Source organism: Aythya marila, assembly GCF_965140915.1.
Source record: "Aythya marila genome assembly, chromosome: 23".
In the NCBI taxonomy this organism is placed as follows: Eukaryota; Metazoa; Chordata; class Aves; order Anseriformes; family Anatidae; genus Aythya; species Aythya marila.
Window position 1 is genome coordinate 679,286 of NC_139064.1, and position 26,442 is coordinate 705,727.

Below are 26,442 nucleotides of genomic sequence, written 5' to 3' on the forward strand. Positions count from 1 at the left end.
ATTCCCAGCACTGCCTGAATTTTGAATGTGTAACTCCGAAAGCTTAATCACATTCTTCTCACAATGCCTTATGGTTTATATATATTTGGGTTTTTGTTGCTTTTTTGTATTCACTCATTTCGCTGTCACTTTAAGTTTAATATTATTAAAATTGCTCTGGTTTGCTCTACTTAAAATTCTCCAGTTGGAGTATTTTCTTGCAAGAAGTGCTAAGTCAATTTCTTTCTCCTATTTTTTATTTGTCTCTAATGACTCATTAGATAAGCACCTTGCAAACTGCTAGCAGGAAGCAATAAGCCCATTATCAGCAGCAGCCTCGCGGGAAGTTTTGCAGGTTGAGGGCCAGGGGCCGGGATCTTTCCTGGGGTGCAAACACACCCTGGAGAGGTGCAGCATCCTGCAGGGTGCTGCGGGGAGACAGCAGCTTGAGGCCAGCACCCTGCGGCCCCACTCCCTGCACCCCAAGGGCAAATCCTGCTGCTCTGGGGCAGGGGGAAGGAGGCAAACCCTGTGGGGTTGCCTCCATCATCCCACCGCTGAAAAAAATGACATTTTCCCTGGCAGCAGGAGAAGTATTCTCGCTGACCTGAGCCATGTCTACGTACCGCTGGGGATTTCATCAGAAATTCAGCCTTAGGGCCAATTACTGGTAAGCCCCGGGCAGCTCTGTTCCTAGGATTTCCCACCCTAAGCACACCTCAGGGGTACATGAGGGCTCCAGCTTAGGGCCACAGCCCCTTTGCTCCACCAAGTGGAGTGGAAAAGAAGAGGGAAATAGTTGATGCTCACAGATTTCACTTGGTTTCCCTCTTAGCTCAGCACTTTTGGGAGTAACTATACAAGAATTATTTATTAACATTATTTTGTTCTGTTATTTACACTTTTTGTGTTATTAGTATTTGTGGAAAATGTCAAACACCTTTTGTAGACATGTTAGTTGGATGAGGTGATGCCTTCTTCCATGTCAGAAAGTGGTGTAAGTTAAAACTAGGCATAAGGTGTTAATAGTCCCTAGAATAACCCCTGGGTGCTTTGGTCCTCATAATGAATTTGAATGCTAATTGCATTTAAAGCAACATAAGGCTTTTCTGCTTGCCTGATGTGATCTTGACGAATTGGATCGCAAACACTTTCAAGAAGCAGAGCTCCGATTTGGATTGAACTCAGAAGATTTCTGAAATCGGAAAACATTGCAAATAATTATTTTTGATTTGAAATTAATGCATTCACTTGCACATCAATCAGCTGTTATGTGGGCCACACAGCCCTGTTCTGGCTGATAGCACAGGTAGTTGGCAAGGAAAGGGAGTGCACCAACTACATTGTGTTCATGCCTACAAAGCAGGGCCCACTTCCGTTTCTAAAAAGAAGTGAAGGGTATTTCATCTGTTGTGCTCTTAAACTTACTCTGCAGGCACACATGGGAGAGGCAGGGGCAGAGCCATGTCCCTGCAGCAGTAGAGGACGTGGTGGCAGTGCTGTTCCTTCAGCACTGATGTTGCTTCCCTGCATTCATCTATTCCCGAGCCTTTTGGATAGTGCGAGCTCCACTTCATCCCATGGATGAAGAGATCTCCAGCTCCTAACTTAGCTGGAAACTTCCTTTGGGAGCCTGAAGTCACCTCAGGTAACGTCTTCACGAGCTTCCTTCCCTCACCTCCTCTGCCCTCCTCCACGCTCGCCGACTTCGCTGCGGTTGTGCCGCGGGGCTGAGCAGCACGGGAGCCTCGCACAGAGCAGTTTGCTGATAAGCTATTAAACACTCGGAATCTAATTACTAATACAGCCCTACCTCTGGTCCATTTGCAGAGCTTTGTTATCAAACTATGCCTACTGAAACAAACGTGCTAATTAGCCGCCCTGGAAATAGGATGGAAATAATAGCCCATTATTCTACTACTGTGCTATTTGTGCCACAACAAGAACAATCCTTTGCGGGGAGAAAAGCTGAGTTTGTGTTATTGCCTGGCTTAGTGCTTTGGAGCTCGGGAAAGATGTTGAGGGTGACGAACAGCTCGGTGGTGTTGAAGCAAGATGCAGACCAAATGGGGCTGGGAGGTTTTTTCCCCTGGGACTCTCCAGGCAATGAAGGAGTTTTCTAGCAGGGGAGCAGGGAAGTTGCTCACTGGGGCTGTGCTTTGTTGCTAATATTTACCATCATCTTGACCATTCCTGTCTCACCTAGATGTATTGCTTAATACGAGCTCCATTTCGAGCATATCAAGTGCAGGATGTAAACACAGATATGGGGAATGCCTATGTTGGAGGTGAGCTGGTCACATCCACCGATACTTATTTCAACTCCAGACCAGTTTTTTGTGTGAATAGTTTCCATCTGACAGAGTTCATCTCTTCATCCTTTTCCAGAAAGGTTTGTTTTGATTTCGGAAGGCCCTTTCTGTGCCCGTTTGCTGGGTGCTTTGCAGGGAACGGCTCGCTGTTCCCTGTGTTATACATCAACACTTCAGGCGAGTGTAGGAGATGAAAGGGGATTACTGCGTATGTCCAGCTCTCACCGGCACTTTGCATAACAGCACCTGGCGCCTGTGGTGATGGAAAAGGCAGATTATAAAATGACACCAGCCATTCAATAGAGGAGACCAAAAAACATGAACCAAGGGCCTTAAAACTACATTAAACAAAGCTGTGTGGTGCTGTTCCCCTTTTCCTTCTTAACTGCATAATGAAAGGAAAATCCCCGTCTCCCACAGATGGCTGAACCCTGCTGTGACTGCCTGCAGGGCTGAGGTGCCTTACCCTGCAGCTTGGTGCAGGCGGGCGCTGAGGGGCTGGGACCAGGACAGAAGCTCTCCGAAGGGGTTTTCTCCTTCACCGAGTCCACACTTCGTAACCGCTTCTCATAACTCAGTAATTACAGCCAGTATGTTTATTTACATAAGCAGGGGCTGTAATTACATTCTAATTAAAACGTATAATTAGGTAATTAGGATCCAACGTGGATTAAAAACTAGTGTGAGTGTGAGCTTGGAGGCAGATGTTCTCAGCCATGCTGGCCGTGGCTTTGTCCCTCCAGAGGGCAGGAACCTCATCCCATGTGCACTGCCAGGACACAAGCACTGAGCAGTGATGCTGCTGGCAGGGGGAAGCATCCAAACAGCCTTTTTTTCCCCAGGATGAAAGCAGCTTTAGTGCCCTCTTACCTGGAGAGCCAAGAGGAGTGTTTGCTGCTGCTGGAGACACCCTGATGGTGCTGAGCGAGGAGCTGCAGCGCTGAGCACTGAGGGTTTTGCAGGACCACTGTCAGGTTAACCAGAACATGGAAGCTCCCTGGTGTGTACAGAGTTAATTTTATTGGGTTTTTAGCAGGCTCTAATGAGAACTGAAAGAGCTATCCATCTTTGCAGAAGGATAACGTTCTGGCAGGACATTGATTGCGAGGAGATTTTAGACCTTACGGACCCAAAGCCCTGCCAAAGGTGGATCCCCAGGGAAGCACGCAGGCAGGGATCTGCAAACCTCACACTCCTCTCCTCAGGCCTTCAGAAAGAGCCAGAATGGGCAAATTCTGCTCCTTTGTCACAGACTGCAGGGAGCAGAGCGCGGAGCAGCCCGGGTGGCTGCAGCTAAAGCTGTGTCCTGTGGGTGCTGCTGCAAGCGCCCACCACCCTTGCAGATGCTGCGGGGGGGGAGAAGGCAAGGGCAGGGCCAGGGGCTTGCGGAAAGCATCTGCTGTGACTGCAGCCTCCCACAGCTGATGGAGATCTCACTGCCCTCTGCTCCTCTGTGCTCCCCGGGGAGAGGAGAAGCTAATGGGGTGGAAGCGCTGCCAGAAGGCTGGGGGCTCTGCAGGGCAGGCGGATGCTGTCCTTGCTGCTGAGCTTGCTGAGGCTGCAGAGATCCCTGCAGGGCAGCGTGTAGGCTGCGGAGATGGGGATATAGCTGTCTGCTTTCAAAAACATGTAAGTGGTGGTGTGAGCAGGGCTGCTTGCTCTGAGCCAGGTCCCCCAGCACCCTGGGGCTGCAGGAACAAGCAGCGTGTGCGGGCAGTGCTCACTGCAGGCATCCTTCCCCTCGCCCTGCCTCACTTCCAGCAGCTCTGATTCATGATTCACAGAGTGCTCTTGGTGCTGCTCCCGCTCCCACAGCTCCCTGGGGTGGCCTTGCTGCAAACGGCACCTTGTGCATGGGGCTGGAGCATCTCCTTGCAGGAAAGGTGAAGGCTGTCGAGCTTTCACTTTTGTAATGACAAAAGTCAACACGCTCTTGGTACCAAGAAAAAGCCTTCAGCAAAACTACACTGAGCAAACGCAGAAGGAAACGTGTGCAGGATCTGCCTCTGCTGCTGGGCAGTCGACGGTGGTCTCGGTGTGGGAACAACCCTCTGCCCACAGGCATGGGCTGGACTCTGATGCAATGCAATTAGCAGTTGTGTAATTGCACTGAACAAATCTGACCCAAAAGGAGGGCTTTCAGAGCAGATTTAACAAATGGTGTCAGAGACCAGGGATATGATTTATCAGATTACTGCCCTCCTAGTTTGTGAAGGGCATCTCTGCCACCACTGGAGCAACAGCAGGGAAAGCAGAGCCAGGAGAGACATTTTAAATGAGTAATAAATGCTCCCTCCCTTCCCCGAGCAATTGAGCTTCAGAAGGAAATTAAGCTATTTACAATTCCTGATCAAATCTGGGAGATGATTTTGGGTGGAGAAAAGAGAAGCTCATGTATGCAGTGAGTAATGGTAACGTTTGCAGTAAGTGAGGGGCTCTCAGCGGGTAAGAATAGAAGCGCAGTGGGCTGTGAAAAGTTGCATCAAGGAAGGTGGTCCCAGGAGAACGAGAAGATGTTAATAGGCTTGAAACCTCATTGGCATAATGGGTCATTCATATCGAAAACGGTGAATTCAGCCAGGAAGGGGAGGGGGGAACGGGCTCCCCGAAGCTGAGCTTGTTTGGCTGGGCGAAATGAAGGCTGAGAGGAAAATGATTGCAGGCTATAAATGCACTTAGAAGGAGAACGAACTGAAGAGGGAGGAAAAACTCCTAAAGGAAAAAAGCTGTGCTGCAAGGGCACTCCAGTACGAAGCGCCTGTGAGATGAAATCCAGCACGTTCAGGACCTGCACAACTCCCAGGCTCAGCAGCAGCTTGCTAACAGGAGCCCTGGGAGCCAGCAATCCAACCATTTAAAGATGTTATTTGATAAAGGCATTAGGAGGATATGTTGATGAGCAGAGATGAGGCAGGGCTCCACGTGGACATGCAGAAGGTGCTTTTCAGTCGAGCACGTCTGGAAGATGGTGCTGGGTTGACGAGGACACGAGCAAGGTGCTTTGGGAACGTTTTTCCACTCCCAGGTCTGTATTTCTGTCCCTAGGCCAGACCTGTCTGCAGCCCAAGAGGCAATCTATTGTGAGCCTTGCCTCCTGTCAGTGCCAGTAACCCGTGCAGTGTCACACTCCGAAAAGCACTTAGAGGGAAGGCTGTCTGCAGCTAATCCTGGTGAAAGGCACGCCACATGGATCCTGCATGGGCCTGCAGCATCCCAAGTGCCTGCATTACGGCATGCACAGGGAAAAAAAAATGATGATGATGTAAATGCACTCCTAGTACCTGCAGGCTGTATGTTCAAGGATGCTTTTAGGATCCAGATAAGTACAGCTGCCTATTTAGCTGTCCTCTGATGGAATAATAGCTTGTGTCCAACTGCACTCTGCTGTCCTGCTCCCTGGTGGCGCTTAGTGCCATCTTACAGAAGGGTTTATTAGCCCAACTTCAACCCTGCCAAAGTGTTCTGGATGGCTCTTACATAGCTGCTCTGTAGGGAACTGTCACACATCTGGGTTTCTTCTTCTGCAAACCTCCGCAGGGCACGATGTGAGATTTATTCGCATTTTTCCCCGCTGTAGTTCAGGCTGGTCGGTGTCACGGCATGGCACTGTGGCCAGCCACAAATCCCAGGCACTGCTGCTGATCCTGCCCGCCTTGCACTCCACCTCCTTCCCCTGGTGCCTGCCTCCTGCCGGAGCTGCTGCCCCACGAGCTCCCTCCTGCTCTGCAGGGCCGCGGGAGGCAGCAAGGTGTGCTCCCTGCGGCTCCAAAAGGAGCACAAGGCATCGAGAGTGAGAGTTCTGAGGATTCCTGCACACAAACACAGAGGTTGACATATTTCACTCTGCTCTTAAATTCATTTTGTCCCCTCCTGGATCTCTGTGGGTCGCCAGCACCACGTAAGGGCAGGGCCAGACTGCAAAGCGACCGTAGGAAGTGGTTGGAGATGGAGAAGAATGACCATAATATTAATTTCTCCTTAACGATTATTCTACTTTGATTCTTCTCTGAGAAGAAATCCCTCGGGCTGTGTTTGCACCAGAACATGACACAGCTAATGAAACCATCTCAGCCCTGGCATCTGTAAATTCTGCATTTAGGGGGTGATGGATGAGGATCCAGGGCCCAGCCACGTTCCCTGGGGTGCGGGTGGGTGGCCGGGCACTCACAGTCCCTGGGGGTTGTCGTCCCTTCTCTGGTGACTGCCGGGATGGGGAAGGAGCCCCTGTTTTTGGCACTGGCAGGGCAGGCACGGCTCCTGCCCCAGCCCCAGCCCCAGGAAGGTGCAGCACAGAGCTGCCTCCGAGCTGTCTCCGTTCGCTTCATGCGGTGCCAGCTGCTCTTTAAATAAATGATCCCAGCAGGTTATTATGGAAGTTTCTCCCTTCAATTCCTTCTACAGAGAAACTCATTTTCCTGAAATTGCCTTCCCCCAGCTCTGCAGTCACCAGCAGCCCATCGCCCCAGGGAGGAGGCTCGCAGGCAGGAGCAATGCCTGGGGCTGCCCTGGCACCAGGGACGTGTCCTGGTGACAGCAGGGCTGGCACAGGGGGGCTGGGGGGCTCAGTGGCACAGCATGGGGCAGCCTCCCCAAAATATCTCGTCTCCAGCGTCCAGGGGTGAGACCAGGCACGCTGCACAGCCTGAAAGCTGCATCTTCCCAGCCTGGTGTCTGGGGAGGCTGTGATGCCCCTTCTTCTTCAGCCTCCAAAGCCAGGTTTCAGAGCCAGGACTGGAGGGCAGGGGGGTCCAGAGCAGGAACCAGCAGCTCCGGGAGCATCGTGCGCTCTCTGCCTGTGCACCCGCCTTTCCCTGCTGGTGTCAGCCTTAACAAATTATCTTACACAGGACTTTATTCACCGTCTTTTGGGATGAGCACTCCGACAACAGAGGACGTGGAATAAATCATTGCAATGAACAATGCAGTGACAACCTGTCAAGTTTAGAGGAACAACTTTTTATTCTGAGGAAATGTCCAGATAGGACTGGACATTTATATGAAATATGGAGAGATGTGCGCTTCCATTAGACAGGGTAAGCGCATACAAGATATAAACTATCTTCCCTCATGTCACTACACCCTGCTGCCTGGGGTTAAAAGGAGTCTTACTGAATAATTTCCCGTTATGAGGTTCGGGATATTGGCCTCTCCTGGAGACGAGACGCAGGGCGAGATGAATGATTTAGTCAGATGTGCTCCAGCAGGTCTTACTTCTTACGGTGACACGAGGGCGACGTTTTGCAAGCCAGAGATTAAGCTCTGCCCCGACTGCAACAGGCAGTGTAGGGCCAGCTGCTTTACCCGCCCTGCAGAGACCTGCGGACAGGTGAAGTACGCTGCCAGCTCCCTTGTTGAAGCTGGTGGCAGAGCTCAGCCTGGAGGTGCTGTGCACAAAGCTGCCCTCGCCGAGGTGCTGCCCCCACCTGCAAGGGTGCTGAACCCCCTCAGGTGCTCAGTGATCCTGCTGATAACCCCCCCTAAAGATGGTAATAGGAGGGCAGGGGGAAAAGGAGGTGAAAAAGGGTCAGAAAACTCGTGGGGGAAGGAAGGGTGTTGGGGGGGGCCACTGTTGGTTTTAAATTTTATTTATTTTTTTGACCGCAGCATCACTGCTGGGAAGCCACAATCAGAGCATCCAGGATTCATTATCCCTGATGAGATTTGGCAGGCTGCTACCAGGATTAGGTAGGTTTTAGGCTGGTGCTTTCGGCCATTTCTCTCATTATGGGCTTCCAGCAGCTGCCTTATCTCACTGAGAAGCACTTTTATGAGAGAGGGGACTTGAGGGAGGCAGAGAAGGAATGAGCTAAGGAAGGAAATGATCCAACAAGGGGCTCAGGCAAGGCGATGCCCTGAGCTGGTGGCCGCGTTGCCTTGTTTGCTCGCCCCAGAGAGCCCTGAGGAGCTCAGGACCCAGCCCTGGCCAGGGTGGAGGCAACCCCAGGATTTTGCCAGCTTCCCTCAAAGCAACACCAAGCACCCACAGCTGGGGGCTGCTTTTTATTGTTATTATTATTTATTTTTTTTTTATTTTATGTCTCTAAAGAGCCTGGGCAGGACGGTGGGAATCAGGAGATAAAGCTGTAGCTTCTCCTCCCTGCCTTCACACGCGTGTGCCGGCGTTTAATCTTGAAAGCTCTCTCATTTCAGTCACTTATTGCAGGTAGGCAGAACTGATAGCAATATTGAGCCTCTTTTAATGAGCTCTAAGTGCGGAAAAGCCGGCTGACTCAGAGCAGCGAGGCAGCACGGGCTGGGCTGGGCCTCGGCTTTCGTACCTGCTCCTGAGGCAGGGTTTTGGAGCTGGTTCTCACCTTCTGCCTCGAGCTTCTTCCCTTTTGGAGCATGCAGGGAAGGTGTTATGGGGTGCCCAGAGGGGGTGATGGAGCTGCTCCTGCAGCACCCCCAGCACAGGGGGCTCAGCAGCTCCTGGGTGCTCCTCAGTGCTCCCAGCGGGCTCCCCGGTCCTCCAGCACCATCTACAGTCCTCGGAGCACTGCGATGCTCCGGAGCCACCGGGTACAGCCCAGCAGCTCCCAGGAAGGAGGCAGGGCTGATTTGGGGGCCCTGTGAGGTCCTGAGCTCTGCCCTTTGGCTCTGTGGCAGCGGCTGGAAGGGGCCGCCTGGTGCCCCCACCAAGCCTCAGCCCCAACCCGCAGGACGGGGCTGTCCGGGGATATCCATGGGAGTTCCCTCGAGTAAATGGCATTAAAAATTCATCGATCTTTTGAGTAAGAAGCCGTCAGCTGTGTCTTCTGGGCTGGAGAAGCGTGTAAACAAGAAGAGGGCTTTTGTTTGCTTGTTTTCGTGACACCGCTCTCCCGGGCTGCCTCGGCTGCCTTCTGGTTTTCAGGCAGGCTGAAACTGCTGCTCGGTCTCCCCTCTCCTGCAGGAGATGGTGGGGTTTAAATGACTTACCTGGAGATGGGAGCAGTGCTAGCTCTGAGGGGAGCAGCCAGCTGGAGGGGCAGCACGAGGAGGGACGAGGCCGGGCAGGGTGTGGGTGCTGCGGCTCTTTGCGGGACCCCAGGAGCTGCCAAGGGGCTGAGCACGCAGCTCACTGCCTGGGGCTGCTGCCCTGCAGTCTCCCTGCAGCCCTGCTGGGCGAGGGGGGCTCCACCGGGGTAAGGCAGCCTGCAGCAACAGAGCTGCACCTGGTGCGAGATGCGGGGCTGATACAGAGCACCTGCCTGTGTCTTTTCTCATTTTTTTCCCAGCTCAAAACAATTTGCTTTCCAAGGTCTCCTCTAATAAAGGTAGCTGTTAGGGGCTTCTGTCTTGGTGCCTGCCACCTGCAGCCCCCTGCTTGTGCCCAGAGCTTGTTGCTGCTCTTCAGTTGTGTGCAGGTGAGCGAGGAAGGGAGGGGAGGGCCGGCAGGTGGAAGGTGGGGCTGGGGCAGCCCAGCAGCTGCTGGGGTTGCTCAGACGGAGCTGGGGAGGGAGGCGGTGGGGAGCCGGGGACAAGGGGCCGGGAGCTGGGTTTGTGCCGAGGGAAAGCCCAGCAGCGTGGCGGAGGCGCTGTGCTATGGGAATGGTGAGTGGCACTTCCTCGCGGCCCCCCTGCCTCAAATGGAGCTGTTCCCTTCCAGGACCCCACCCCTGACCCGCACCCTGCTCCTCTCCGTAGGGGCCGGCCGAGGCTGAAAGCTGTCCCCAAAACCTGCCCAGCATCGGGGACACCGCACAGAGCCAGGAGAGCCTGACGGCAGAGCTGAGGGAAGCAAGGACAGGGGCGTCCCCGGGACACGGTGAGAAAATTACGGGCTTGGGGAGCAAGGGGGAGCCCCCAGGTCCTGACCTTCTGCAGAATGCGTGGCCTTAGCTCATCCCCTGGTGGCACTTCAGGCCAAAGGGTTTGGAGAGCCCCAAAAATCAGGCCCCAGTGCCCTGAGAACCTCTCCAGGGGCTTGGTGGTGCCACGAGGGATGGAGCAGACGGTGTCCGTCCTCTCCCTTTGTTTCCTAAAGGCTCTGCTGAGGCGTCTTTCAGAAGTCTCTGCACCATCCGGAGGCTGCTGCTGCTGCTGGGGGCCGTGGTGCTGCTGGCGGGGCTGGCGGCGGGGGCTTGGCTGCTGGGTCAGTGCCTGCGCGGGGACGGTGCTGCCCGGCTGCCCAGTGCCCCGGCTGGGGGCTGCCCGGCCCTGTGGTCTCACCCCTGCCCTCCTCTCTCCTTCCTGAAGCGAGGCACCTCAAAATCCCACAGCCAGCCCAGGGCTTTGCCCTGCTGCAGGAGACAGGCATGACCCCGGAGTGTGGTGAGGGTGAAGAGGACGAGCCCGTGGTCCGCGGGGCTCCTGGCAGAGGTTTTTAACTCCCCCCTACCCCTGGCAGGCTCAGCGAGAGCAGAAAAGATGCTCTTTAATAATGAATCTGTCCTGCTGAACCAGGAGCTCGTTTCGGCTGTGTGCTGCAACTGTTTCACTCTGTAAATCCTGCGGCATTGCCCTCAGTGTCTTTCAGGATCAACGCGGACAGCTCGCTGCTGGAAGCGCGGGTGCGAGGCCGTCCCGGCTGGCTGCTGGCCTGCCACGAACACTGGGGGCTCAGGATGGGCACCCAGCTCTGCCGGCACCTCGGGGCGCTCCGGTGGGCAGGGACGGGGGTCGGGGCACTGAGCGGGGCTGGGGCGGCTGGGGGGAACCCCAGGAGGTGGCTGCAGCCACCTGGGCACCTTCCTGGCCATGGGGCAGGGAGGGTGCCGGGACAGGAACCACTCCTGGGATGGTTCCTGGGATGGTTCCTGGGATGGTTCCTGGGATGGTTCCTGGGATGGTTCCTGGGATGGTTCCTGGGATGGTTCCTGGGATGGTTGTGGTTGCTCGTGCAGGATGACCCACCAGAAGGGAGTGAACCTGACGGATGTCAAGGTGAAAGACACCCAGGAGTTCATCCAGGTCAGACCTGGCCACGAAGGCAGCCTGGAAGACCTGTGGGAGGTCAGGTACGGGCAGGCCCGGGCTACGGCAGGCTTTGCTGGAGGCACAAAAAGACCTTTTCAGGCTTAAGATGGGCAGAACACCGTGCTGGTTTTGCCCAACAAGCAGCCCTGTTGGGGACTGCTGCATCTCCCCGAGCACCCTGCAGTTTTCTCAGAGGTGCACCCTGTGCAGGAGCAGCTGCGAGTCGGGACGCATCGTGGCTCTGCAGTGCTCAGGTCGGTGCCTCCCTCTCCCCCCTGCCCCTCCGCCAGCCCCATCCCGTCCCTCACGGCCACCTTGCAGACTGTGGGCTGCGCCCCGGGGCCCTGCGGGTGGTCGGGGGCACGGACGCAGCCCCCGGGCGCTGGCCCTGGCAGGTGAGCGTGCGCCACGGCTCCCGGCACCGCTGTGGGGGCTCGGTGCTGGCGCCCCGCTGGATCCTGACCGCAGCACACTGCCTGCACAGGTAGGGGGGCTCTGGGTGCCCATGCGGGGAGCCCTGGGGTGCGAGCTGGGGGCCATGGTGCTCAGGTAGCCATGTGCTCAGTTCCAGGCGGCTGCACGGCCCCGGCTGGCTGGTGGGTGCCGGTGTTGCCCGTGGCTCCATCGAGCAGGAGGCTGGGGTACCGGTGGAGAAGGTTATTTCCCACCCGCTCTATAACAGCAGCAGCCTCGACTATGACATTGCTCTGATGAAGCTCCGCGTCCCCCTGAATTTCTCTGGTAAGCTGCTCTTGTGGCCTGCCCCCAGCTGCAGTTTGTCTGGACCTGCAATGAAGAGAGGGCTGGAAATCGGCCTGCTCTGACCCTGCCCTTTGGGAGAAGCTGCTTAACAGGGTCCCCAGCCTCTCCGGGCACCTGGATGCAGTGTGCCCAGCAGTGCCCTGCTCCCAGCTGTGCTGGGGAAGGAGGCTGTAGGATCTGAGACCTCCAGAGGCCTGCTCCAAGGGTGTTTCAGCTCCATTTGTGGGGCTGAGCAGCTCTGCAGGCTGAGTTCTGCGTGCTGGCAGCTCCACAGCCCTGGCTGTGCCTGCTCTGCACAGCCCGGTGCCGTCCCGGGGCTCACTGTGTCCCCTTCCCACCAGACACCATCCGCGCCGTGTGTCTGCCACCCTCCCACCGGGACCTCTTCCCGGGCACCCCCTGCTGGGTCTCAGGCTGGGGCTACACCAGACCAGACCAGGGTAAGCCCCCAGCTTGTCCCTGCCCCTCTGTGCTGACCTGAAGCTTTCCCTGCTCCCCCAAGGTCCACCCTTTCCATGCCGCACCAGGTCCTGCACCCCCTTTCAGCACCCCCATTAATCCCATAAGACCCCATCTTCCTCCTGACCCTTCAGCTCCATTGCCCTGCTCTCCCCTTCCTGGAGATCTCATTTCCCTCTTGGCTTCTTCCCTCCCCAGCACAGCTAACGGAGACTCTGAAGGAAGCGCTCGTTCCCCTAATTAGCACCAGGAGGTGCAACAGCTCCTGCATGTACGAAGGAGAGCTCACGGCCAGGATGCTGTGTGCCGGCTACCCGCAGGGGAAGATAGATGCGTGCCAGGTAATGGGAGGGAGCATCAGAGCAGGGGGGTGTGCACAGCCAGAGGAGAAATGAGCAGTAAGTGTTAGGTCCCTGCTATGTTCCAGTCCTTGCTCTCTTGCAGGGGGACAGCGGGGGCCCCCTGGTTTGCCAGGACGATCTCACGTGGCGCTTGGTAGGCGTAGTGAGCTGGGGCCAGGGCTGTGCCGAGCCCAACCACCCTGGGGTGTACACCAACGTGGCTCAGCTTCTGCCGTGGATTTATCGCACCACGGAGGTAAGCGTGGGGCAGGTGAAGGTGTGTGTTCAGCCTGACCTGCAGCCAGGCACGTTGCATAGAAAAATCCAGGTGCTAGCATCCTGTTTTTACCTGTTACTACCCCACGCTCACCCTTGCTGCATGATCTCTGGGCTAACCTCCTACCCCACAGCATAGTACCAATTATTTATTTCTCCCTTTTAATTTTCTTATTATTAGATCTACTAGAAGCGAAGGAGAGACATCACAGAACAACATTTTGCCTGTTCCGAAGGCCCAGCTTCATACTCTGTTACTGTAACCATATGAGAACCCCCACACACAACACCAGAAAACAAGGCCAGTATAAATAGTTTATTAAAGAAAATAGCATATTACATTTCTGTGAATAATCCACATGAGAGAAGTGGTGTTTCTCAAAATATCAATTTTTTGGTTTCCCATTTATAAAAGGGCAAGGGCTCCCAAGAGATGCAAGCGTTGTGGGAACACTGTCAACCCTCAAATGAATTACTTAAAGTAGTGAAAGGGGGAAAAAAAAGAAAAGGAAAAGCTAGAGTGACAGATTTGGGATCAACGGTGGCCTTTGTTTTTGCATTCTCAGAGGCTGGACTTAGTGTAAATGGGAACTTGACTGCATCTGTCCCCTCCCCAGGCTTCTACTAATTACCCAGGCTTCTACTAATTAAGGCCCACAACAAGGAGTCTCCTTGGCCCTAGATCTGGCTGTGCCTGGCTGATCCAGCACACGGACCAGCCATGAGGTTCTGCTGTGATTCGGGTGCAATGTAAAAAAAGCTGTAATTTTGGTATCCCCCAAAATGCTCAGGAATGCACAGAGAAGCCAGACAGATGTCCAAATAAAAAGGATGCAAGGACAAGTAAAATTAAAACATTTAGCTCTACGATTAAAACTTTTGTAAGCAGGTCATGATGTGCTTACAAACCACTACATAGCAGGAAATACTCTGTGCAGCAAGGGGCACATCTTGGGACCTGGGCTACATTTCAACAAATGCAATTGAAAAGGTTTCCAAGTAAAATAAATGTGCATTTTTTGAAGTCCCAAACACCTTTTTGTAACTTAGAACACTATCTGCTAAGTGCACACTTAATTCCCTTTACCTCCCTTGTATTTACTAGCATTTATATAGTTCTTAAAGTACAGTAAAGTTACTATCAAAAAGACAATAGATGCCAGACCTACTTAATTCATACACAAATCAAAAGCTAAAAATAGGAGCTGAACGGGCTTTTGTGGCTGGCAAAGTCAGATTGAAAACTTTGAATTCAATTTTAAGATATGTCCCAAGAAAAATAAATCCATGAGGAATGTTGCCACATGTGCAAAACCCTCCGACTCAGTAAACATTTCACTTGGAGCATGGTTTCCTCTCCCCCCCCATAAAATTTTCACTCTTTTGAGGTGTGTTGTTCAGGGAAACATGAACAAAACAGGTGGGTAAGAGCAGAATTTGGCACTTCAGCATTCTTAGAAGGACACCAAAAGCTACCACTGCTTGTGGGTTTTGTATGTAATTTGCAGGGACAGAAGAGGTAAGACACAAAGGGGGGACACGTCCCCTGATGTAAAACTGCATAGGTAAGATTCACAAGTGAGAAAGAACAATCCCTCTACAAGACCCTGAAGCAAGCAAGCTTGAGATGACACTGTACAGCACCTTGCCTGAGAGGCCCACCTGCCAGCAGTGCTCAGTCTCACAAGGAGTTCAGATAAAGAACTAGATTTATTTGCCTGTGCTGGGCTTACAGGAAGATGAAATCCAAGATGATAGAATTTAGCAAATATCACAAAAAGCATCTCTTCTTCACCAGGACTGTATACACACCAGCTTGTAAAGCACAACTACAATCCAGGCATAACACCTCCAGGGAGCAGGGCAAGAGCTTGAATTTTCAAGCCCAAACTCCATGTGTGGCAGAGAAAGCAGCTGCAGTTAGTGCCCATGTGTTACCCACCTTTGGTTTCCTGTTCTCAGACTCACAGAACCATCCCCTCTGCCCTGCCAAGTGAGCTAGCAATTTTTTCTCCTCCCTTAGTCAAGCCTCCAGGAAGCACACACCTAATGCCAAGCTTTTTGTAGTCCAGTACAAGAAGGATCAAATCCAAAAAATAAAGATTCTCAGTTCATTCTTGCCTTATCAGAAGATGCAACATGTAGGAGCAAACAGTTACTTGATTTTGGCCAGTGCTGCTGCCCTTCTTTCCGTGTTCTGGAACAAGGCTCGTATCAGACTCTTCACTTCAGCTGGAGAGAATTCAGCGGCAAGAGGCCCCTTCCCATCTGCCCATCTACAAGGAAGAAATATCTTCATTTAACAAAACTGCATGGAAACTTCAGGTTAAAACAAGCCTTAGAGCATTCACAACAATCCATTGCAATTCTCCCACTCCTGTGATGAATGGTTCAAATAAATTAGAAGCATAGAGCATTTACAGGCTTGCTACAGTAGTAAATCTCAATCCAAAACAAATCTAGTTAGCAGCCTACTAGCTGCATGCAACTTGAGTCCAGAATTAATAAATTAGGCATAAAAAGCAACAGGTTTTAAGGTGTTTCTTGCACTTACTACAAACTTTGCAGTTTAGAGGACAGCATGGCTCCTTGTCATTCAGACGGACATGTGAAACAAGTGTGAGGAAGAAACATCTAGTTTCTGACAACTCATGACAACTAAAGTAATAGGAGTAATAATGCAAATCCTCATGTATAATTCAGATGAATACCCCTTGCAAGTTAAAAGACCTAAGAAACGGTCTCTAAAAACTGAAGACCAATTACATGGAATGATAGCTGCAGTTGCAAGGCACAGCTAACATCAAAAGCAGGGGGCAAAATGCCTGGCTGCTTACTGTTAAGTACTTCTGAATTTAGAAAAGTCAAGAGGGGATGTATAATTGCTCTCTGGTTGGCTCTCCCGGGGCACATTTTTTTTTTTTACCACTGCTTTATCACCTGCAGGAGACAGCTGAATATATGACCAGTGAAATGGACTATAAACACACAGACAAAAAATGGCACTAGGAGCAGCTATTTGATCCCTATTAAAAGTGATTGTGTTTCACCTGAAAAGGCTCTTCTGAATGCAGTGCCCTGCTGTCAGACCACTTCCCAGCTCCCTGGTTAGCAGGTGAAGTACTAACTGAAAACGAAGACACTCACTGATCCACTATTTCTTGGAGGTTAGCTTGCAAGATGATCATCAGCTCTTTGAACGTCATCCATTTCTTCACGTACACTGGAACTTCCTCTTGATATTTCTTATTTTTGTCCTCTTCAGGGAGTGGGGTGAAAACTTGGGGTCCTTCCTCTACCATGATCCTACAGAGGGAGTACAACCTGTCTGCATCTTCTGCAGAGATATCCTAGAATTGAAAAAACATTAACAAAAAGAGCAGTTAGATGTGTCTTTGGAGTGCCAAGTACTACATGAATTTCTTTTTTTTTTTTTTTTTTTTAAATGGGGCTGTGTGTCTGAAGACGAAACGCAGTGGTTCGGATTGCATTTAACATTCTCGAGCTAATGTAACTTACTTCACAAATAGCTATTTCATCAAGTTCTCTGCAGTTGCCTCAGAACAAGGATTCTGCTTCTGAACTGCGCATCCTGGTGCAGTAACAAGGATTTCACTGTGAGGCAGAGGGGTTATGAGGAAGGTCTGGAGCAGTTCATAAGGAAAGCGCTCAGGTAACGCCAGCACAATGATGAAAGCAAAGCTTTTTGGCAGGCATGGCATAAGCAAGTGTCCTAGCTATTAAAGGAGAAGAGGCCACACAATTCACAGTGCGGGGGCTCTTCAAGATTTCGACTTCAACTGGCTCCCCTGAAACTTCAATTTAGAAAGAATTTCTACAGGTCACACATGCTAGCTGTTAGCACCACCCCTACGCCTGGCAGGCCCATCTCGTGCAGTTACCTCTAGGGCAGCAATCCTAGTGACAATCTCTGAGAGCGCTGTGTTCAGTAAGGTCCCCATGGCCTTGCAGTATACGTTCACTGGAAGGACATCTTGCCAAACTTTCCCCAGCCTTTTCAACTGATGCAATACCTGGAAGACAACAGCTATACATTACCAACATGTTATCAAGGAGAACATTAAGAGAAGCACAAAACGATAAGGTGAGCGCAAATGGACAGAAAAGTTTTAAAGTAGAAGGCCATAATTTCATCCTGCTACCACATAAAGCAGACACTCCTGGAAAAAATGCCACAATTTCAGTTTGCATTATGGCTCACAGATGTTTTCCTTGAAAAATGAAATACCTTAGATACACACTCTAAACAAAAGTTCAAGAGTAAGAAACTACGTCATCTTGGAGCATGTGGACTTGAACTCAGCGTTCTACAAAATGAGACAAAGCCCAGGGGGGAAAAAAGCATGCCAGAAAATTCATCTTTTGCAAAATTTTACTCTGCTGAAACAGTGCACAGTTCTCAGTACTAATATTACATACTGTACCTTTCTAAGGACAACATCTACAGACAACAGCATATTTGACTTTGTTTGCCTTACTTACCTGCCTTATTGCTTTGTTTGCTGCAGAGTAATTTTCCTCATCATCCATATTAGAAAAATTCCTGGCACTTGACAGCCTCTCCAGGATTTCTCCTTTCTGCACTCGCATCTGGGCCAGAAAACACTCCATTCCTTTAGAAGCAAAAACAAGCAGAGAGAAGCAAGTAAGCAATTATTAAATTTGCTCTGCCTATGCCAACTTAAGAGACTGTAAGCGCTGAATAAGAAACATTATTTTGGGTCAATTTAAACTTATTATTTTGGGCCAATTTAACTGAGCTGTCACATACTTAATAAGCTTTTGCACAGCTTGGATTGCTACAGCACTTTTGAAAAAGAGCTGAGTAGCAGAATTAAGTATAGATGACAGGCTCACGTTAAACTGGTACAAGCTTATCCATCTCAGAATTTCTCTCCATAGAATACTAAAAGGTAAAATTACCAAGTCTCCTAAAACCAGGTACCAGATCTACAAAAGTAGCTGCTCCGTCACACATGATGTTCGTCAGGCGGTATTGGAACTGGTGTCCCATGGTGAGCAAGTGGTGAGCAATGTACATGCAGTTGTTGTGATGAATAGCTGCTAGTTGGGGGAGTTTCTGAAGGTTCTCTCTGTCACATGAAGAAGGAAGAAGAAGAAATGTATGTATTTAGACCTGACCCTGTTAGAAAACTGTCGTATATACCCTAAACAGCCCATCTGTTGTTGATGTTGCATGTAAATAACTGAAAGGAATGCTTGATACAGCCATCAGTTGGAATAGAAGTACTTCACCTCCTGCCACAGCCACACAAGAGCTTACATTCAGGAAAGAAGTTCTATGGCTAGTGAAATGAAACCTTGGCATTCCAACCGTGTGTTGTACTCACATCATTTCTAACAAACAACTTTCAAACAGGAAGATTCTTGATTACAGCGTAACACTGAGGAAAACAGAGAAGTCCTTGTCGGTAATACCTCAGTGTTCTTGGACACAATTGTATACTTTAAGTCTTCACTGGTGCTGTTTATTACAGGAAGAGCATCAAGAACAATCATAAAGGCTAACCCCTGTCAAGGACAAGGGCAAGGACTCTATTCTAGTTACCTAACCATTACTATCACGTTAGTTAATGGATGGATAAGACAGCTTACAAAACTCAGTTACGTTCTAGAGATGTAACTTCAGCTCGTGTTTCCTGTGTTCTGATGTACACAAGGGCTGTCAGGCACAAAACCAATTCCATTCACGTCAAAGAAATGCTAAAAACTATCTCTTTGGTCATAAGACTGCCAACTCAGAAACTCTCAGGCAAATATTCTGCAGCAGGTACAATTTAATAACGCATTAGGAGCACCAGCTTGTACCCACTAGAAGAAGCTCTTAGTCATCTTTGGCAGTGGTGGACAAACAGGGAACAAGTGGGGCTATTCCAATAGCACTGCTCTGTCTCCAAACAGGCCCTAAGTAATGCACAAACATACACTTACCTGTGGTATGTTGGTACTACATCATAAAACAGCTGGAATATGTTCCGCACGGAGTAGAAGAGCTGTATACAGCTACAAAGAAAATAAGGTTCGTGTTAGATTGTCTGTGGAATTAATGTCTCATCTGCCAAGCGACTCTCAAGGCTTTCTTAAAAAAGGTTTTATTAGTAGTGAAGCACGCTTTTCTTACTAAACAAGGGACAAATTGTCAAGATCAATTACAGCAATGTCAATAAAAGCAGCATCGTGGAAAATTCACAAAGGCTTCTCTCAAAAGCTGTGATGACCTTGTAAGTTCAGCATGGAAGAGATGAACTTCAGGCCACATGTCAGAACAGAGATTATGAAACCCTGCAAACAAAGGGAACAGTGTCCTTTCTCCCAGTAGGTATGCATAAGTAGTCAGCCCTCTTTCTGCCACGGTACAGTGAAAGGCATTCAGTACCTAGGAAACTCTCCCTCTTCAGGGTTGTGGTCTCCGGTTTTTAAAACCGACTCTATGTAGGTTCTCAGAATGTTTACTTGTTTTCTTGGAAGAGCCCTGCCAGATGCAGAGCTTGAGTTTTTTGCTTTCATCCAGCCCATGAAAAAAGAAAGCAAGAACTCTCCTTAGAATAGGTGCCATAACTTATCGTTTGGATGGAACAAAAGTTTTTTATCTTTCTAAATATTTGAAACACATGATAAAATATAAAAATGAACACAGAGTAGTGTTTTCCAACTAAAAGACTGAAGCCATGAGCTGCCCTGTGCACCCTAGGGATTCATCACGTTTTCACCACTGCAGTAGCTACAATATGGCAAAACCTACCTGAATGTTCCCTCAGAACATAAGCCTCAAAGACTGCTTAACAAGAGTATTGCAGGGAACATACCCAACAGCTGTTCCTGCTGTACCAGTCTCCCTCACAAACCCAGGGAGCAGCCTCCAGCCAAAACACAGTGTAACTAATGATTCATTCTCATTTTTAAGTATCTTCAGCTCTTTTATATTTCTTTTACTCTATTAACAGATGCTTAGAGTTGCCAAAGGCAATAAATATCTGACTCCCAGGAGTTACCCGCTGATATATAATTCCTACCACTGATCTGTGCTGCCTGTAGCCTCCAACAGTGTCTGATAAGCCAGTTCCATCAGTTTCTCCACCGATGAACTGATGCGGCATGTGGGCAAAGAGAACGTGTACTGGCTCAGTCTGGTCTCATTCTCCAAATTCACCATCTCCTTAGGAAGTTGTTTAGATGTTTTTTGCATGTTTAAGTGATCTCCTGACCCAGGATCAGGAAGCTTTGGTAGGGCTACGCACGAATCAGGTGTGATCTAAGGGAAAACGAGAGAAAGATAGAATGTTATTTGGAGCCCACAGAAAAGAGTCTGTGCAAGACTCTTTTATAAATATCTTTTATAAATATCTGAGGGGTGGGGGACAGAAGGATGTAGCCACCCTCTTTTCAGTGGTTTGTTGGGATAGGACAAGGGGCAATGGCTGCAAGTTAGAGCACAGGAAGTTCTGCACTGACATGCGAAGGAACTTCTTCATGGTGAGGGTGATGGAGCATTGGAACAGGCTGCCTAGGGAGGCTGTGGAGTCTCCTTCTCTGGAGATATTCAAGGCCTGTCTGGATGCCTGCCTGGGCAGCCTGCTCTGAGGAACCTGCTTTGGCAGGGGGGTTGGACCTGATGATCTTTTGAGGTCCATTCCAACCCCTACAGTTCTGTGATTCTGTGACTACAAAATCTTGATTTAAGACTCAAGATAAATACAAAGCTGCAGAATTCCCCTAGACCCTTGGAGGTCTCATGGCTTATGAACTATACAGCAGACCATGAAGCAATCTATACAGTGCTTCATGCCTAGAAGCAAGGTCTGTAAGTGATCCTCTAAATTTTCTTACGCTTATGACACTCGCCAGAAAGGCCTACAAAAGTAAGCTTCAAACATGTTAAGTAACATCTTGGTAGTGAAATAACCCACTTGAGCACTATTAAAGGTGACTTCAAAACTGTTGTTTGCCAAAATCACCAAATAATCACAAGTAGTCAGCGCTCTACAAAAAAAAAAAAAAAAAAAAAAAAAAAGAACCTCAACTGTCCTAGACAAGCCTTCTTGACCTGCTACACTATTTTTCCACCTAGGAAAACAAGATATTGTAACAACAGGCACCTTTACAGTATTGTGTATTTCTGAGGTCATCAAGTTTCTGGCTGCCACAATCACATCTTGACATTTCTTATTGGCAAAGTGGGAATTGACGTTACGAGCGTATTTCAGTAAATCGGTCATGTCTCCTTTCAAAAACTGCATGTTCTTCAGGGCTTTTTCAAATTCCTCTGTGGATTTAATCACCTGAGGAAGGAAGACACATTCTACATTGATACTTGTGAATTGCCAGTTATAATCTCCTAAAATCAAAGAGCAAAATTAAAGCTGGGTATAAACTCCCCCACTCAGTCGAAAGCAAAAGATGAAACTAAGTTTTAGAGGGAACTATCTCACAGTTCTACAGCAATCTTTTGGAAGAAGCTGGCTCAGTTGGAGGCCATGATTGTACAATAATCCAGTCTTTTAGCTGCAAGTTTGTTTCCTGACTTTGCTGGCAACCTAATTCAAAAATCGGAGGAGCAAGCCGATTACATTTCATTACACTGGGCTACTTAGGGCAAAGGGACTGAGGGGGTTTGCCCTATGATCACTGCTGTTTCAAACAGGTGCCTCTCCAGGATAAGTATCTTTTGGCGTTCTTCACTAGCAGCAAAGATATTACTCTTATTAAGATAGTTTTTAAAAAAGTAGCCTACACAAGAAACTGCTGTGATCACTAGACAGAGAAAAAAAAATGCAAACACAGCAGTTCATTCACAGGAATCCAGAGATCCCAAATCAGCATGTGCAAGACCTCTTCAGCCTCTTACAGAAGCTCACACAAGAGCCTTATGCCACACACCTGAGAACCTCCAGGTCTTAGTTAAATATGGCCTGAGGTCCTTGGATCAGAGACCTTGCACCATTAATAGAACAGGAAAAACAAGGCACGGTTTACCTGAGATAAACGCACAGTTCTAGATTAGCAAACGACAGCTTTCTGTTGAAGCTGGTCATGCGGCATTTCCACTATATAAATTCAGAAGCATTTGATGCCTACCTCTATATACTGCTCTAGTTTGCTATTATTGGTTGGGATTGAATTCACTAGGCAGTTCTGAATGAGGCAGTCTGATAGCTCTTCCCATATCATATCACCCAGCAGTTCTGCCAGCGTCACTCTGCATTCCTTTTTGTCTTCCACATGCTGTTCAACTGGCACATCTGAATTCAAGAGAACAGAAATGGATTTTAATATCCCTGCTTCCTGGATATGACCCTCCACCATTTCATTCAGTCCTTCCTGTCAAAAAGGCATCTTTCAGCTGTTCCATAATTTTATAAAGGAGATGTTCTTCATATCTAAACCATGTACTGTGACTGTGGAACAACCTCCATCCCAATCAAAAGACAACTGAATTTATGGTTCAACTGAGCCCACTTTCCCAGTAATTCCAAAGAGAAGGACTACCTACTCAGCAAGTATTTGTGAAGAACTTCAAGAACGAACTTGATCTTGTCAAAAACCTCCACAGGAGAGAAATGATCCATGTCAGGCTTCTCACATTTAAAACGTAGGATGACCACATCTGACAGTTCTTCTGTGAATGGCTGAAGAGATGGGTATGAAATCAGCGGCTTGAGGATGTATTTCAGCAACAACTGGCCTAAAATATTAAAAAAATAAAAGAAGTTTTCCTACAGCAGGAGTTTGTTCCTAAGAGGCCCAACTGGTAGTACTTTGGATGCACAGATTCTTCAAGTGATGTGCAAGAACCACTGTCTAGACTAGCGGTATCAGAGAATATTCATGAGGTGGAACGTTGGGTTTGGTTTCACTACAGACCACTTGACTCCTGTAAAACACATATGGAGGCCTAACAAAGAGCTGTATATTTAATGTAAAATGAAAAATTAAAAAGCCAGAAACATGGAATCCTGTCCTAGCATCTGCCATGCTTCCTGATTACTTCTTGCCAACACCTGAGAACGGAAAAGCCCAGAAGTTGACTAAAACCCACAGTCTTGGTCTTTGTAGATAAGGAAGCTTTAACTGGAAAAGCCCTTTAAGCCCTTTAATCAGACCATGAAACCACAAAGCCACAGATCAAAACAGTATACGAAAATAACCTGACAGGAAAAGATAAATAATTCTTGGCAGTTTCGTATTGTAAAAACCAGAGGATTCACCTCACGCTCAGTGAGAAACACAAGGCAACAAAGACATCTCTCAGTGTACGACTGAAGTGAACTGGATCTCAATATCCATCCTAAAACAAGCCTAAACTCATATCCACTAGGGCTGCAACAGCTGTGTGGATCCAAGGTCTGTCTTACCAAAAATTTTAAGCTTGGTGCGCAGTTCTCCAAGGACAGCAAATGCCTGCAGCACAGAAGCAACAGGCGGGCCAGCAATCTCTTCCTCTTTTGATGGCAGTGTGCATAAGTGCAATTCTGAATGCATCGCTGACTCCAGGCTGCTACTTTCTAGAGAAAAGGAAGAAACACCTATTAGAATGTGGTCTGAGATACAGCAGGTCTGAGAACCTACTGCATTCCTCAGCTGGTAACTAAAATGATATGCTACCTCTCCCCATTTCCACAAACTAGAACTGTGAGCACCTTTTGAAGGAGGAAGCTTCCACACAGCCAATTTCTGCCATTCTTCTCCTAGATGATAGAGCATATTTTGTGTCTGCACCGTCAGCTCTGTGCCCAGTGCCTTCAGGATCTTCAGCTCAAAGCCTTTACGGGATTCCAGCATTTTCAGGCTGCTTCGTGCCTGGCGGTAAAGGTCAAACAAAAAACATGGGTAACTGTTGCCCCTGTTACTGAAAAGCATCTTGTCACATTTACTGAAAGTATTTATCAACAATTTTGCCACACGCTTAAGAAGTCATTACCTTTTCCAGTTGTTGAGCTGCTACAACATACTTCTTCTCCAGCAATGCAGTGTTGTACTCTTTCATAGCTGTATCAAACTGCAACAACCAAATAGGATCGTATGTAACAGCACATCTGCTCTTACATGATTTTAAACAACACAAGTAGACACACAAATTATAGTTATTTATTCAAAGGAGAAGCCCCGAATAAAGCCACAAACTGAGCAGCAACCACCACTTAATGATTTTAACATGCACATCCCTTCCTCACCTCTTGTAGCTTTTTCAGAATACTCAAAACCAGTGTGTCTCGCTCCAGCTGTTGCTTCAATTCAGTAAATTCAGCAACAGCAACATTTAGGTCTCGTTGAACCTAAAATAGGAAAATTTTCATCAGACAGCAGCCAAACATTAATAGATTTCTCTTAAAAGTGACAACAATGAGATATAGAGTATTTCTGCTAATAGAGCAATTTGGTGAGGAAGACGGAAGACTCAGTGTTAACAACTTATCTGCTCTGGCATTTGATAATGACTCTGTCTTCGATTTCTATGGCATTCCATTTTACTCCCTGCTAGAAAGATACTTAAAATTTCCCTACTGGAAACTCTTCCATACTGGTTTATGTTTTTATTACATTACAGGTTTTGTCAAGGCACTGGAAGGCAACTTAGTATCAAAAAGCTATCAAAAGGAGTTGAGTGTGCTTTTAACATAGCCATTTTAAATGCAAAATCACTTGAAGTGAGTAAAAAGCTATCTCAGTTAATATATCTAATAACATATCTAAACTTTTTTTATTTTAACCTGGTTTAGTTAACATGATTTTGTGTGTGTGTGTGTTTAACTGCTGCTGTTTATTACTTTTAATTTACATTAGATTGGTTTTCATTGCATTATTAACACATCATGCTTTTCTGTGAAGAACACCGCATGCCACTCCTTCAAGTCATGTTGCAGTCGATCAAAGAAGCACAAAAGCAGAGGATCTGGCCTGCAGGGCCTGCTCACACTCTCCTTCATGGCTGTGTGAACGTGCACGGCCATGTGCCAGGCTTTGGGTGGTGCACATTCAGTGCCCTCTCTGCCCCAAATCCCCGTGAGACCAACACTCAGCCCATCTGTCACTGCATCACACCCTACCGCGATGCAACCAGGCGGATCCTTCTCTCTCCTCTGGAGACGTGCGACACACTTTTCCAAGTGCACAACACGCAAACTACGACCAACAACCCCTTAATTACTCTCAGTCACACCCCAGATGGGACGTACACCCGTGCCATCATTTTTGAGGCGTGAGGCCATCCAGAGCCTTCAGGCCCGTGTCCTCCATCCTTGTCCCCCCGCACACAGCAGCTGAAGGCCCACAGATGTGCAGTGGGACCTGAGGAAGCTGCCAGCAGCCAGGGGCTGCCCTGCGGGTCCCACCTGCTCCTCGATGCCGGCCCTGAGCAGCTCGATGCTCCCTGACAGCCTGTCCACCTGCGCCACCAGCTCCTCGGCACTGCGCGCGCTGGGCAGGAACTCGCTGTACTTGCTGGTGATGGCAGAGCACACCTCTCCCTGTGGGGGCACGGGGGGCAAAGTCACGGTCAGAGACCCCCAGGACCCCCAATTCGTCCCCCAGCCCCTCATGACCTCCCCTGGGACCTCCAAGTCCTCCTCCCGGGGCACCCAAGTCCTCCCCAAGGCCCCTCACGGTGCCCCCCCGGCCCCTCAATTCCCCGTCCCGAGACCCCAATTCCTCCCTCACGGCTTCTCACGGCCCCCCCCGGGACCCCCAAATCCCCCAGGGGAACCCCAATCCCCCACCGGGATCCCCAATTTTTCTCCCGGGAACCCCAAATCCTCCCCCCGGGACCCCAAGTTTCCCCATCGGGACCCCCAATATCCCACCCGAGACCCCCAATTCCTCCCCCGAGACCCCAATTCCTCCCCCTCAGCTACCCCCGGCCCCCCTCAGCCCCTCCCGGGCCCCCCAATTCCTCCCTCCCGCCCCCCCCCGGCCCTTCCCGCCTCCCCCAAACCCCCCCAAATTCCTCCTCCCCGACCCCCTCCGCCCACCCCCGGCCCCCCATCGGCCCTGCCCGCGCCTTGAGCTCCTCCACACGGCGGGCGAGGCGGCCGATGCGGGTGCCCAGCCCCTCCTTGTCCAGGCGGCCCGAGGTCGCCAGCACGGCGGCCACCAGCGAGCCCGCGGGAGCCGCCATGGCCCCGCCGCCCGCGCGGCACCACGGGAAGGCGGCGCTATGGCGGGCGGCCGGGGACAGCCGGGGACAGCCCCCGCCTCCTTCGTCTTCCTCATCCTCATCCTCCTCGGGGTGCTGGGGGGGGACCCGCAGCAGCTGGGGGTCCATGGGTGCTGTGGGGAGCAGTGGTAGCTGGAGGATGTAGGGGTGCTGGGGGTCCTGCTGGAGCTGGGGGGCATATGGCAGCTGGGCACCCATGGGTGCTGGGGGGTCCTGTGGGTGC

At 49.8% G+C, this 26,442-nt stretch overlaps 1 protein-coding gene across 1 annotated transcript; it reads right to left on the reverse strand.

Annotated features, from left to right (window-relative positions):
• Positions 1–13,328: 13,328 nt before the first annotated feature.
• Positions 13,329–26,202, reverse strand: ZW10 (zw10 kinetochore protein). Its single transcript, XM_082778035.1, has 16 exons — positions 26,064–26,202; positions 25,399–25,533; positions 24,241–24,342; positions 23,988–24,065; positions 23,707–23,866; positions 23,422–23,571; positions 22,560–22,751; positions 22,145–22,308; positions 21,166–21,348; positions 20,083–20,321; positions 19,001–19,072; positions 17,972–18,141; positions 17,531–17,661; positions 16,930–17,061; positions 16,175–16,377; positions 13,329–15,303 (listed from the first exon to the last, which is right to left on the reverse strand). The coding sequence occupies exons 1-16, from the start codon at positions 26,178–26,180 to the stop codon at positions 15,183–15,185; spliced, it is 2,349 nt and encodes a 782-aa protein (XP_082634161.1). The 5' UTR covers positions 26,181–26,202; the 3' UTR covers positions 13,329–15,182.
• Between the last annotated feature and the right edge of the window lie 240 nt (positions 26,203–26,442).